This window comes from Pocillopora verrucosa, chromosome 5 (assembly GCF_036669915.1).
Source record: "Pocillopora verrucosa isolate sample1 chromosome 5, ASM3666991v2, whole genome shotgun sequence".
Lineage (NCBI taxonomy): Eukaryota > Metazoa > Cnidaria > Anthozoa > Scleractinia > Pocilloporidae > Pocillopora > Pocillopora verrucosa.
This window is the reverse complement of record NC_089316.1, coordinates 1,055,422-1,070,736: the sequence shown is the minus strand read 5'-3', so window position 1 is coordinate 1,070,736 and position 15,315 is coordinate 1,055,422. Positions and strand designations below refer to the sequence as shown.

Genomic DNA, 15,315 nt, shown 5'->3' with positions numbered 1-15,315 from the left:
ACAGAGGGCAAAGTCCAGACAGAAAACAACCAGTCAGGGAGCCCTCTTTGAAATATTATCGATTTCTCTTCCACAATGTATCTCCCCTCATACGAGGTCGCAATATATCTTTGGCAAGGGCCTATTGGACATACAACAGTTTCAGTCTGCTTTTCGCAGTAAAATTACGTGGAATTATATTTTTTGAGGTGATTAACTGTAGACGAATAATTTTGATTTTCTTTCTGTTAGAGGAACGTAGTCTCTTTCGCAACAATTCTATGGTCTCGTCACCTAATAGCTCTCCCTCCAACGGGGAACAGAGGGCGTTTTGTGACTAGGCCAAACTTCGGCTGCAAAAGAGACTACAGTAAGCGTGGCACCGATGCATTTTATTTCTGCCCAGAAGAATTTAGAAAACAGAGACAATAGACCACAAAATACCTGTGTGAGTTGAGATCAATTATGTTTACTCTCTTTCTCTTGAAGTGAAGTTATGCGATATATTCGTTCTTTTGAAAGTTGTTAAAACGTTAGAGACACGAAATTTCCCATTTCGACCTACCCAACTAAAAAGCTCCGTTCTGGGTCAAATATCAGCAATTGAAGATTCCGCCGAACGAAACTTTTAGGAAGTTATCCATCTAACCGTTGTTACAAATGAAATAAAGTTTAATAACTGGTTTATAAGCCAACGCGCGTGTTTGGGGATATGAAGTGCGCGAGAAGTTTGAAGAGCACGATAGGCGCGGTTGTTTTCTCACAATTTAAAACTTTTGAGAAAGACAGCACGCAATAAATACCAAATAAATCGCCTTTTGATCAATACATACTCTGATGAGAGAAGACCAGGTCATCGATTTTTTCCCAAACTGAAAAAAGGATTGTTAGGCGCAACTGTATTCAGAAATCATAACTTGAAATAAAAATAGAGGAGGACATTTGGTGACCAGAGTTTAAAATAATCGACGCAAGGCAAAAATGACAGAGAAACATTTCGAGACAAAAGCTCTATGCGGACAAATACTTACGAGCTAGAAAAGGTAAGAATTTCACCATGTTGCTCACTGGATTTGTTCTCGTTTACCCCGTGTTCAACTTCCTAGCCCTGCTTTGTAATAGCCGACTGGTCTGACTCCGGTTAGTTGGGATTTTTAAGCATTAAATTTATTCACAGTATTTGTTTGTGCTGGCCCTGAAAAGCCCCATTGGAAGAGTGATCAGTTAAAGTTGATTCCACAAACAAGCACAGAGTTGTGTATACCAGTACAGTTCAGAGCAGTCAAAGGCCTTTTTGGTCTCATTGGTTAACAAGCCAGGCTGGATACCAGTGAAACTAACACAAAGAGGAATGAATAGGCATTATGGGAAGTCCATACAGTGGCCCCTTAATTGGTAATGGACATGATCTTCACATCTCCAGCTATGCTTCAATTAGCAAAAAGTCCTATTCAAGTCCTGGATGGACCTACATTCCATCATTCATTGCTTTCAACCCTGGAGGCTTCACCCAGTCGTTCTCAACCGGAAGTTTCTATTTTCAACGTGATGAAGTTGAAGTATTTTACTGAAATATTGAAAGGAAAATAATCTGTTTTAATTAGTGTCTTGGTAAATAAGAAAAGCAATGATGAAGAAACACATAACTTGAAAGCAGTTTGACTCCGTAATTCAAAATGAATGACGTGAGAAGGGTCCTTGACTGGATAGGGGTCCATCAGGAACTAGCTGGTGATTTGCAACCAAAATTAAATAACAACTGAATGTGGCAAGTTGTAAAGTCATGATGTACAGTATTTCAGTGAAAAAGTCCCTAAGGCTTAGCTTTAACTACTTAAACTGTGAAAAGTGATCTCTCATTCCACCGACGAGGAATTGATTAAGCTGCTTTGCTAATATGACTAGCAAATAATAGTAATATATTTGTTGCATTACAGAATGAGTGAGAGTGAGGATTTGACGCTCCTTCAATCTGTCCGCCAATTTCAAAGGTAGTCTACAATTCACATTCTGATGCTTTTGATTAACTTACTTTTTCAAGCTATTGGATTTATATTTGGATTTCTGGCGCACGGTATCTAACACTTGGTAGGCAAAAATCTGGGTCTTTGCACCAACATTTTAATCTTGAAAGAAATAATTTATTTGATACGGAATGCATTTTGTGTAATATCTCATCACTGTTTTGCTGCCGCCATTTTCTTAAACATACATTTTCACGGAGAACAAACGACAACTGGAGGATTTCATGAACATTAGAGCATACACTCCTTCAAGAGGAAAACTCTCACGCGATGTCTCTTAAAACCATAAGCCATCCAAATTTGAGATTAGGGTGGAGGGGGAGGGGGACTTAGTGTACTCTTGGTTGGGCTGGACCATTTCTGCCTTGTTGTAGAGAGGGCAGACCCTGGGATCAAATCAGAGAGTTCTCTTGTAGAATTTTCCTCTAATGTTACGGTCAAGAAAAGGAGAGAAAATATCTTGCCTGCAATTAAAGTTTTGACTTTTGAGAAATTAGATGTTAATCACTTTAGGGGTCAGAGGGTTAATTTCCAAGTTGGTTTAATAGCTAAAAAAATAACTTCAACTGGATACGTCCCTTACTGAGTTTTCCTGGTCGAAATCCTTTAGTACTGTGGCAGGCTGGACTGTTTCTTACCTGTGAAAAAACAATAAAAAATCCTAAACAAATCTTACTATCCTAAGAATCATGCAGTTATGTGTAAGCTATCTTTGTTAGTTGCCCTCTGGGTCAACATCAAACACAATGAGAAGCCAGTTATCAACCAAAATCGAGCCAGAAGAAAAACAATGATGGCCAAGATTAAAAAACCATTCATGGCTTATGGATTTTGGAAAACGTAAGCCGTTAATGTCTTTTGAATAGGAAAAATTTGGAATACATGTTAATCCGCTCCGCTCTTAATTATCTGCATGGCCTAAACACGCACATTAAAAATTGCAATTTTAAACTGACCATTGCCAAACCATAATCAAAAGCAACCCGTCGTGTAAGTTTGATCGAACATTAACCTTTCATAATTTCCAGTTGACGTGTTTATTTGAATTTTGGCCAGCAACAGATTTTTAGTTGGAAGCTCTTTTGAAACGGCTTATTGCAACGTAGACAAAAAAAAAAGGTAAAAGCTACAGTTATTGAATTAATCCCTCTTTTATCCTATTTACCCCATTTCTCACTGATACATATGATACTTGCACACGAAGGGGAAGCAAATTCGACGAAAAACAGAGACAATAGTTCAACTGTTAAGTGCAGTTATGCTTTACCGTTCAGAGAGATCCGCGGTCAAATTCAGACACGCCCCCTTTTCGAGAATCGGTATCCCGTGACAAACGCATTCATTAAATGGTTCAAAACTTGCACTGTTATCAAACGATGTTTTACGCATGCGTATATATTTGGTATAAGGGATCTCTCTGACAGATAACTGTTTTTTTTTCTTAGTATAACTAGTCTGTTATGATATCGTGATGGAACCCTTGGTCTTGCCAACAAGTCTTAACCCGCCTTATTAATCCGTTTTTAAGTTTATTTTTCTCTGTTACTTTGAGCAATGAATTTGGACTTAAAAAAAGAGCCTTGAAATATTAGTATTCCTTTGCAGGTGGCCGTAGAATAATCCTCAAAAATATTTCAAAACTTTGCCCGTCTTCTCACGGAAGCAAACAAATCAAATCACAGTTTGCAACAACTTTTACAGAGGGGATCTCGCTTCAGAGTCTGAAATACTTTACAGAGGTTTTTCCAACTAAATAAGTAAGGCTGAGTAATCTACAAATTTCATTACCCTGTGAATCATTTGGAAATGTGTATCATGCCGCTACGTGATGTTATTGCCCTCTAGGTCAGAATCAAACTCTTAGAGATGAACAATTTGCGTCGGTGATATGGTGTTGTTTTCTTTTCATACACATGATACTTTGATTTCAGTACTGAATTATAAATCACACTTCACAGATACAGATCACAATCATTCGGTGCATGTAAAGTAAGTCTTTGAGGATGACTTGTCCAACGATGTTGATGCTGACTGTTCTCATCTTTGGAAGCTTATTATTAGCTGTGAAAGGTAAGACTTCGTGTATAAGTCATCCCATCACTATCAAGTAGAAAAAGAACAAAACTGCACATGGACGAAACTAAGATTGAACTAAAGATTATGACACAGAAATTCATGGTATTCTCCAAAAAACTAGGGCTTCAAATGTGATAAGTCTGAGTTTAAGTTATCACTTTCCTCTTCAGTCCTCTTTTAGGGCTGTTAAGACAGATATCACAGCCTATCTCACTGTAATATAGCCTAGTTTCTTGAAATATATTTTGGAGGGAAAACAGATGTAGTAAAGCAAAAATCCATTCGACCTCAACTTTAGGTGTCAACTCCTCAAAATTCATTGTTAATGATAAAAGCCATCAAGGTGATGTCATTTCTGATGAAAATAATTTCATCTTTCATAGTGTTATTGCTCTCTGTTTCTATAGGACCCATAAATGAATATATTAGAGTAATTCGAGAGAGAAAAAAAATGTTTCCTATACAATCTTTTATGATCACCATTTCTGTTCGTCAAACCTTCCCTAAGTTTCAATTTTCCTTTGACTGAGGCCGAACTGCTTTAATTGTTGTTTCGGGCAGGATCCCTATCCGTGAATTAGGGAAAGCGCAAGTTTTAACATTCATAGCAATCTTTTTGTTCAAATTAAAAAAAGAAATTGTCTAATACCGAAAAATTTTATTACATGCAGTTGTTACCGTTATATCAAAAAAGACATTTTTCTCTTGGGTAGGAGATTTTGATGTTACATAGCTTCGCAATTAAAGTTACTTCACAATTTTTTTGGTAATTACCACCGAAATGTCTTTTTCGTTTTAAAAACTTTTTTTTCTTTTGAAATAAATGTTTGAACTTAATTCAAAGACACTTGCGAATTAAGCAGGCTTTACAGCGAAAGGCTATCAGACAGTAGATCCTATCAGAAATGGAAAAATTTGGTTATCTTCTCAAGGAAGCATAGAAATAATAATCAATAAAAGGAATGTCAAGTGATTTCGTCACCTCTGCCTTAAGCTTAAACAAAAAGAAATGCCAGTCACGTGGCAGGTATTAGCTCGCACGAAGAAGTTGAATTTTCTGATCCGTCAAGTCGTGAAGAATGTCATGTTTGACTTTTTGGTTTCTGAAGTCTTGCGAAACACCAAAATACACGCTTAATACGGAAAATGAAAGCTCTTCAGTCGTATCTTCCTCGAGAAAAAGTTACCACCTTCGCATGGATACGCACGTTATAAAAGTTCTGTTTACATGCTAGTATCGCAGTGTTTTCTGGATGGTTACCGTTGGGTCTGCAAAACTTCAGAGCTGGACTGCCTTGACTTTGTCACCAAATCTTCCTCACTGGTTTTCCTCTGATCCATTCATGGAAAAAAGAGCAAAATCACCGAGTATTTATAGAAACAAACATGCTCTAGTAGTAGAGTAACCAGAATGATAAATTCCACACTTGCACTGTATGAAGAATATCAGCTTGTAAAAGAAATCCGTCCTAGTTCACCTGATAAGGTCAAAACGTTAAACTGAAACAATTAACAAATCTGACTACAAATTCTAGTTGTCATCTAGAACTGGAATTTACCTGCATTATATGCTGGATAAGCTTACTCTAGAAAATTATTTCTCTCCTTATTAAGGAAACTAGTCACATAAGTGTGGTACATAAAAACGATTTCGGCTCTACTTGAATAGTATCTGAAAATCAAAGGCAAACTGACTGCAGTGGTCACGCAAAACGAAGGTTGACATTAACATTGGTCAGTGATAACTCAAAGTAAAAACAGTTACTGCTTGAAAAGTGGGGAAAACAAGAGGGACCAAATCAAGATTGATTTCAGTTTTGAATCTGACCGTTTGACAAGGTGACGCGAGAGTGAAGCTATGCAAAACCAGAACTAACCCTGATTACTTACATCATTCAATGGGAAATTGCTCTGCGTTCAAATAGTTCTGTGCTGAAGGTGCATGTTAACATGTTCGTCACATCAGTAGCTTTTAGATGCGTTGTTTGTTTTATCTGAACTTCTAGGCCAAGTTGCAATGCCCAATGTAAGAAAAATATTTCCCTTTTACCTCCGCTGTACGCTAAATGATCCTTTTAATAAAGATGCTTGTCCTTACTTGTAGGTATTTCCCTCCAAACTGGTAGGCTTAACATTTCTCAGACTCTGCAGGGCTGGAGCTGTAGCAGTGCTTGTTCACCCTCTCAACACTGTCGACTGCCTCGTTGTACAAACGTTGTATTTCCCAAAACATTCAGTGGATCCGGAACGGTAAGTACTAGTTCAGGATCCGGAGCATTTCGTGGCACCATCCAACATTACCAGGCGGTAATGGAAGGTCTACGGTCGAACAACAGATGTCTTTCCATTCGATCAAATTCATTTTCGATCGATCTTTGGATCGACTTGATTTTATTTTGCACTTCTCCCCGCGTGAAATAGGTTTCTTGTTTTATCTATGTTCTCCACCTTCATATCTCCAACTTCAAATACCACGAATTAGGAAGGGGGATCAAAAGACAAATTAGACACAATTCACAATGAAGCCCCGGAAATTGAAAAGTCTAGACACCTCTTGCAAGTTCCAGAAATTAGCACCTAAGAAATAATATTCATCTTTCCTTGTAAGCAATAGAAAAGCAACTCTGTCACGTGACAGGTATTAGCAACTATTAATCCAATATGCAGTCAGACAGAAACTAAACGGTTTTGCGGAAGGTTAAATCCTTCAACTAAGTACTTTCCGACCTGATCAAACAATAAGTAGCATTAATGGGCTATGGAACAGCAAGATGCGTCGATCGTTTGAAAATATTAAGTTGTTTTGCTTGAAATGCGTGTACAGATTATTCCTATTATGTTAGCATAATCCCTTGTGCGTCCTGGCTTCAAAATTACAGGTTAACATCTATGTGACGGTGAGCCATGGTGAGAAGTTTTCACGTGTCCATTCACCCTCGGCTATGTGGGTTCAGTCCGTCACTACACGTGACTTTGATGTGTGTGCACGTGAGTCAGGTATTGGATCAAATGGTACAGGAATCATCAACTGGTTGGCATTCCAAGATTATCCACAAATGACGCGTGGTAGTGTTTCGTTTAATGGAATATGGACAACGGAAACTAAGTGTGAAAAAGTTACCTTCTCACAGGTTAGAAGAAAAGCAATACCAAAGTTTGAGGTCAAATCCTCGGAGTATGTTCTACCCCAATAAAAAAGACTTTAGACCAACTTGCGGAGTGAAGCCTGTCCACTTCATGTCGGACAGATTTTTGCGGTCATTCAGACAGGCAATTCAATATTCAGAAATCTTGTCGGTGGGTTGCAAAGTCCAAACTCTGCAAGGTAAAAAAAGAGAGGAATTGGGAGAGACTTCAAGCTTCTCCCTCTCAACTATCCGATACATATCTTCATCTTAAAGCCATTATGCAATGTCAAGCCGTATGATTTTTATTAAAGCTGAGGTAAATTGACTTCACAGATATAAATTCACATATTTAACAACATTGCAGAATTTTCCCGGAAGACCATCTGTGTTTGCGTCAGCTAGATACACACGTGACACAAAGCCGAATGACGCTATGTATGTTTGGTTGGAAAATGTTAATTCTAAAAGTCTCGAGGTGTGCATCCGGGAGTTCCTGCCCTTCGATGGAAAACATCAAGACACCATTGTGGTAAGAGATATCTCTACTGTATTTTCATGGGTGGACCTGTAAGCCAACTTTTCTGTTTTCTGTTTTTTTTTTGTCCAATAGCCTTATCGTTGTCTGACGGCAGGTCTTGCTTTGCATTACTTTATTGCAGGACTGGTTTGCATTTGTTGGCAATGGCTCTGAATCTAATTTTACGCTGTCAGGAGAAGCAGATTTTCCAAACAGCAACCTTCCAACAGCTGAGGACAATTATGGTTTCTGTCAAGTGAGTGTAATTTAGTCTAGCTTACTGTTAACTATTCATGAGGAGCTATTTTAAGGCAGAAAAATTATTGAACGGGTTGGTTTGCAAAACAGAGCTAGTATTATGCGTATTGTTTCACATATCAATGTTTTATCTCTTTTTATTTTTATAGCAAGTGCAGTTTAACACAACCTTTTATGCTTCACCTGTTGTCCTTGTGTCCGTGCATCATCTGTACAACCCTCAAGTCAGCATGAAAAGCCTCGTCTCACCGAACAATAACATTATATCAGCCTGGGTTGAGGTAAATAAACAGTCTATCTCTATTTCGCTCATATAAAGGGCTAACGATCGAAACGTCAGGCTACAAACTCTTTACGGTGGCCAATATATATTATAAAATAAGTTGATAAAACCAAATTATCCAATCTACTTCTACGATTATTATTCTACTGTTACTTCACCTTGTGCTCTTTGGTCTTGGTGTAGGAAGTTAGCCTTACATCCATGAGGATTTGCGTCAAAGACTTGAGTGGAACAGGAAGCAAACACGACCCTCTGTCGGTTAACTACGTCGTAGTCGGAGGTTTGGATTCAACTTCAATATGTTGGTGCAACGTAACTTTGGAATCTGCCTTTAATTGTGTGGTAACTATCATTTTGCTTCGCATCCACAGACCTCAATCCCTGTCTAGACGTGTTCTGCCCATCATTCGGAGTCTGCAAAACTTACAGTGCCCATGAAGCTCGCTGTGTGTGCGATGACAACTGCCCGTCGTATCAAGATCCTGTCTGCACGGAAAATGGAACAACATATGACAATGAATGCCTGTACAAATTGAGCTTCTGCAAGGGAATGGACAATAATACCTTGTATCATCCTGGCAGCTGTGAGGGTAAGGCTATATTTCTATGAAAATGAGATCTGTTTACCGCTAACAAGGTGATTTGGTATTATCAACTGAGTTGATGACGTAAATTGGCCACTGTTAATAGTCTCCAAGCTGACGTTTCGAGCTGACGGAGGACTAACGCTCGAAACGTCAGCTTTGAGACTCTTAACGGTGGCCAATTTACGTTATCAACTCAGTTGGTAACACCAAATTACCCTGATATACTCTCCCACCGACGCAGCACCACAGTTTCCTTAGAAACTTACCCCCTTTAATCATTTACCGCTAAGGAGAGATACAAACAAGTTAAAGTTTCCAAGGATGTACATAGAACCCCTCAGCAACTTGAGATATAACAGAACAAATGGTCACGGAGAGCAAAAAACTTCAGTTTTTTAATTCTCCGCAGGCTTTCCAATCGTTCATGGTCGTGTCAAGCTTCTTCGAGTTCCCGATTGGTCAGACTCAAGTTGCCAGACAGTGGTGTTCCCACCATACCGCTTCTATCCGAACAAAGAGGTCCAAGTACAGATCACCCTTAATCACATGAACTTGAATGACTCCGTCACAGTGCACCATGCTATCACATCCTGGACCGAAAAAATCAATACGCAAAATTTTACAGTATGCGCAATGCAATCTGGGAGAAATGGAAACAACTTCAATCCTTTCGCCACTGTTGATTGGATGGCATACCAAGGAGCACCAACGGAGGGAACGACGGGAAGAGTGAAGATGACGAAGTGGTGGTCAGGAACGAATTGTGCAGATGTGACTTTTCCAAAAGTAGGTTTCTATTCAAATATTTGTCGGCATCCTTATTACTTTTCTGAATGACGGGTTCCATCTCGTTTCCATGTCAAAATGATCATTACAAAAATAATAATATGATAATGATACAGTCGACTCCCGTTTATATGGACACCCTCGGTGGGAGATTAATGTCCGTAATAGCATGAGTCCGCTATAGCTGGGTACGGGAGAAGAACAAATTGTTTTTCTCTAAACATATGAAATAATGGATATTGGACGAAGTACTTCAGTGTCCGCTTAAGTGAGAGAAAAACAAGTGAAAAGAAGTCCTCTGGTAAAAGGGGGGGCGCATTTCCGTAATAGCGAGGGTCCGTAATAACAGGAGTTTATTTCAATCATTTCTTATACGTTTCGGGGGACTGGCTCTTGTCAGCATGGCGGGGTGTCCATAGTAGCGAGTCGTCTGCAGGTTGAGAGTCAACTGTAGTAGTAATATTGATAACAATGATAACAAAATTGATATAAAAAAGACTGTCAGCATGAGGTTAAAACAGACAGAAATTAACTGAACTCTGATTTCAGTTTATTTATCCATTTATACCAAACTCAAAAAAAACTGCGAAAATTTAGCAAGATGTGTGATGGAATGATTTACTTTTATGTGTTCAGGACAAATTTAAAGATTCACCAGTTGTTCTTGTGACGTCCAATCACCAAAGAAGTGGGAAGGAACATGACGCTGCTTTGATTTGGACAGAAGATGTAACCAAGAACTCGTTCAAGGCTTGTTTGCGGGAGCTGCAAAACTTTGACGGCAAACATCAAGACGTTTATGTGGTACGTGATATGTTCTGTCCAAATATTACAACTGTAAGATCGATAAAGATCTGAGATTAGGGACATTTTTTATGTCTGCATTTTTAATTAAGCTTGATTAGGATTCTTCCAAAAGTTTCCCTCGTTTTGACAGTAAAAATAGTTTTTTTTTAAATTGTTTATTGAATTGAATTTCAAGGTCCTCTATGTGTGGCAACAAATACAATACGATACTGTGCTTACTAGAAGTAAGTCTTTTGTTTTGTTCACTGCTTCTTCACAGAACTGGTTGGCGTTTGCTAAATTGCATAAGCCGCTCTTCACTGAACACGGCTCTGTAAACTTTCCAAACACGAATCCACCAACAGATGAAGATAACAATGCTTACTGCGAGGTAAGTGTACAATGATGTTATGAGAAAAAATGGACTTTTGGGTAACAAATATTCCAGGATTCCCCTTAAATACCTTTTTTTATCTTACTAATAGTTTGTGCATTTCAAACGAAATTACAATGCGACACCATCCGTCCAGATCTCAGCGAATCACAGCACATTAGCAAGTGGAAACTCGGCACCAGTTCATAACGGTCTTTCTACATGGATTGAGGTAAATAGCTTACTTCTCGGAAGACTTTAAAATGACACAGGAGATTGGCTTGAAGAAAGATGATTATCACATGTCGCAATTTCAATTTCCTTACCTATAGAGCAGTATAAGACTATATCTCGAGCGAGATCGATATCACACCCTCGTTTTTCCCATGTACTATTGCGAAGACAGCCTAGAAATGAAAAGAAGATTTAAAATAAGAAATTTTGATTGTTTACAGAATATAAATGAATCTGGATTCAGAGTTTGTGTCAAGGAATTGTACGAGACTAGATATGATCCTGTGTCAGTGGCTTATGCGGTCCTTACAGGTCAGTAATCATTCCAAGTAAATCAGCTACACTTTTGGGGTTAGATTTCAACAATATTTAGAGGGAGAAGATGCAAAACTCGTTTAGCAAACTTGCAAATATATGAATTATTTCAAGATTAAATAACACATCCATTACTAGACACCTGCGATTCCGAGTGGAGCTACTTCGATGGCTTCTGTTATTTCACGAGTGATACCTGTGCAGATTGGACCGCAGCAGTTAAAGAATGTAGACAAGAAAACTCAGTCCTTATTGACGTCAACAATAACGAAGAAAATGTTTACATACAACATCGCCATAATGGAGAGAAGTCCTGGATGGGTTTGAATGACAGATCAACAGAGGGTGACTTTACTTGGGTGGATCGTGGACATGGAAACTTTACAGCCTGGGCCAAGAATCAGCCAAATAATTTCAAAGAAGAAGATTGTGTGCATGCACTTGGCGTGAAATACAACTACGAATGGAACGACGTGCAGTGTAGTGATTGTCATCAGTTTACTTGTAAGAAAGGTAAGTCAAACATATTAAATGGAGCTTTTACGATATCATTTTCACAAGCAACACTTAATTAATGCTTTACAATGGCTGGTTTGGTGTTACTTGTGTAATGACTCAGTTCTGTTTGGGCTTATCCTGATTTTGGAAAGGTGAGGAAACTTGGAATATTCCCCTCTTCCTGTATAAGATGTCAGTCCATCACATGTAAGTCCTTGCATTTTGCCATGTTTCCTTTCAGAACTTTCACCGAAAACCATTAGATCTCCTTGATGAGGAGAGGCACTGAGAAGATTGGGTATATTGCTTAATCATGTAAACAACACAACTCAATGATCCTATTGTGAGGCTCAGATTTGACCTGTTGACTCCCTTGTTCCGTTGTTGTATAAAAGTTAGCTCGCTGGACTGCACATCAAAAAGTCTGGGTGAGCCTCAGAGTGGACCACCGTGTTGTTCTTTTTGGGCTAGAATTTGGGTACCACCTGTCTACAAGGCGAACTTCATAACTTTCTTAGGGGGAGGGAGAGGCACGAATATTAGCAATACTCCCAATCAATTCAATGTACGGAAATACGCTAAGTCAGTAATGGGAAATTAAGTTCACGAGGCTTAACGTAACTATTTCTGTTTCTTCTGAACTGAAAACGTGTTAACTGCTTCATTGTATTCCATTACTAGACTTAGATGAATGCAAAAATGATCTGAATTACTGTCACAAGCTTGCCACTTGTACAAATGAACGTGGCTCGTACACGTGCAAGTGTAAAACTGGATACGTTGGCGATGGATTTGATTGTAATTCCTATGCAGGTAAGATGTGCTAAAAAGCAACTTGAAATACAATGTTATAGCCCTTTATGCCCAACAAATCTTGGGCTAAGTTTGACAAGAAATTGTCGGTAAAGCAGCAAAGCGAAAATTTGGGGTTCGTAACTCAAGTCTTAACCGTAAACTGGCTTTCTTTTCAAACTATAAAAAACACTTTTGAGCCTTTTATCAATCTCAAAAAATAGTTCTGGAAGACTAGTTTTTCATTTTTTTTCTCGACCATGTAAAGTGTATTCCGTACGTGACAACTGAGTTCAAATTTTATCACACTTTTCCCGAAATACCGATTAACATACCGCTTTCGACATCGCTGAAGTGGACAAGTTTCCCGTTTTAAGAGCCTTGTTTATACCCTGCGTCACCAACGAATTCGCCATAGATCAGTTGTGTGTTGTTGTGGTGTCAATGTTCCTCGCCTTCTTTATACATTAACATTAAAATAGGTTGCAAAGGGTGTGATAATACTTATTCTTTTATTAAGGCTTGGGTTATTCAGCAATATTGGCAAACGATGACAATTACCTTGGAACCCTGAGCAATTGGTTAAACCCTGTTGTACAGAGCCAGTCCTCTTACTGGAAGCGCTGTTGGCGAGCATCAGCGGATGGTTGGGCCAGTACTACCTTCCATTCATTGTGCGACAGCAAAGGGCCTACAGTGACTATAATCCGTGTGGGAAAATACATCTTTGGTGGATACACCAGGATATCATGGAGTAAGTGCATCATGGATTGAATTTGCTTGCCTTTTCTCCTCGCCGAAGTAGAACCTATAAATTAAACTCTGAGGGTATATCTGTTTTCTAATTTGAAAAAAAAAACAAAAAAACAAACAAAAACAAAGAAAACAAACCAGTCAAAACAAAACAATGCAATGGGGTCCGTGGCATATTTTATTGGGACCACTAGCGTCTCGTAAGCAATAGAAACTAATCATGCCCTTACTTGAGATTGCTTTTTAAGTTGAGCTTTTTCAACGAGTATCTTTTTCTACATAACTGTTGAAAACGAATTGGCGCTAGATGGATGAACTATTTGAATCATTACTTACTAGAGGACGACGCGAGCAATGTGCGGAAGAAGTGAATGATATGTTCAAACAAGGTTTTGTTCCTTTATACGGGTTGTTGAAACCTGCGTCAATGACGCAGGTTTCAACAACCCGTATAAAGGAACAAAACCTTGTTTGAACATATCATTCACTTCTTCCGCACATTGCTCGCGTTTAAAATTTAAATAAAATTTAAAGGTTAAAAATTTAGAAATATCTAAATTCGCCTACACCAGTGAACTTATATATTTCTAAATTTTAAAGAAAGGAAAAAAAAGAAGAAGAAAACCCGAATATTCCAATGTCATCTCAGGGATTAATTTTCCTAAAGGCCTCTTTAAATTAAACGGGGAGAAATTCGATTTTCCGCTTCTGGGCCGACTCTCGATGTTTTCATACCAACGATCTCGAAAAAATTTCCATTTTAAATACTATTTACGAATGTTTTACTGGGATTGGTGTCAATGAGTTAAGAAACATGAGTTGACATAAAGGCGCACCGCCCACGGATATACGCCGCTTGGGAAGCGCTAAAATGTAATTAATGCCGCGACGATTAATCGAGTAAACGTGTTACTAAGAATAAACCATTGTGATAAATGCCTCAGCCTCTCATATGATATTCTGTGCACGAGCTGCAGGATTTCATGAGACGCTGAAAATTTTAATACAGATGTGAAGCGGTGATTGGTTTGTTCCCTTGAAAAGGATAGACGGTTGAATTCTATTCTGAATTATTTACTTATCATTCAGCTTCTTCTAGTTGTGGATACCGCTACACTTCGAGCGCCTTTATGTTCTCATTGGTTAACAAGCCTGGCTGGGGACCAGTGAAACTAACCCAACAAGGCCGGTATAGTTATAATAGGAGATATTCCATATTAAGTTGTTCAAGATATGGACCCATATTTGGTGGAGGAAACGATATTTACATCTCAAGCTACGCCTCATCCAATTCAAATTCTTACTCAGACCTTGGATACACCTACGGCCCACCATCTGGCCACAGTTATGGCAGCTCCTTCGCCAAATCATTCCTGGCAGGAAGTTACAATTTGCAACCTGATGAAATTGAAGTGTTTTATGAAACTATTTAACATAAATCTGTTGAATCAAGTGTTATAAAAAAATCCATAGGATTTAGATAACTCGGAGAGGTTCATTTAGTAAACTAAAATGACTTATGATTTACATGTTTCCTTTGTAGACTCCTCGTCATTTTTTTGAAGGCACAATAGTGTAGATTTAGAGTAAACAACACGAAAAGTTATACAAGAAATAAAAGGGTTAAAAAAAGTTGCTATCGAAAGGTTTGCATGTACTGGTGAAAATTAAGGTAGTTACCGTTTTTCCTTCCGTTCGATAAATCAATCGACAGTCACGTGACACACCTGGGCGCGTTCATGACTCGCAGAATATCAGGAACTCGCGCAGCTCTGAATACATATCATATATACATATTAGTTATCAGACTTACATTGATTTGACAAAAGTTCTGGACTGATCGCCAAAGGAATCATTTATCCGTATAGATAAATTTTCAAAGTATTCTCATTCAAATTAATTCCTGTGCCATCCCATTTGTGCGAC

The 15,315-nt window shown here is 38.5% G+C and overlaps 1 protein-coding gene across 1 annotated transcript; it reads left to right on the top strand.

Moving 5' to 3' along the window:
* Positions 1-3,956: 3,956 nt before the first annotated feature.
* On the top strand, positions 3,957-15,035 carry LOC131783006 (uncharacterized). The gene is made up of 17 exons (XM_066167242.1): positions 3,957-4,073; positions 6,184-6,329; positions 6,959-7,210; positions 7,572-7,736; positions 7,867-7,980; positions 8,132-8,263; positions 8,449-8,545; positions 8,637-8,855; positions 9,262-9,638; positions 10,275-10,442; positions 10,705-10,815; positions 10,910-11,029; positions 11,253-11,343; positions 11,485-11,859; positions 12,526-12,657; positions 13,157-13,390; positions 14,479-15,035. Exons 1-17 carry the CDS (start codon positions 4,007-4,009, stop codon positions 14,820-14,822), a joined length of 3,144 nt encoding a protein of 1,047 aa, XP_066023339.1. The 5' UTR covers positions 3,957-4,006; the 3' UTR covers positions 14,823-15,035.
* Positions 15,036-15,315: the final 280 nt, after the last annotated feature.

Bases quoted from the DNA above. Each gene is read 5' to 3' on its own strand.
- LOC131783006 (XM_066167242.1), top strand. From the start codon at position 4,007: ATGACTTGTCCAACGATGTTGATGCTGACTGTTCTCATCTTTGGAAGC. The intron at 11,030-11,252 runs GTAAATAGCTTA...GATTGTTTACAG, and splicing joins GTCTTTCTACATGGATTGAG to AATATAAATGAATCTGGATT. The intron at 11,860-12,525 runs GTAAGTCAAACA...TTCCATTACTAG, and splicing joins TCAGTTTACTTGTAAGAAAG to ACTTAGATGAATGCAAAAAT.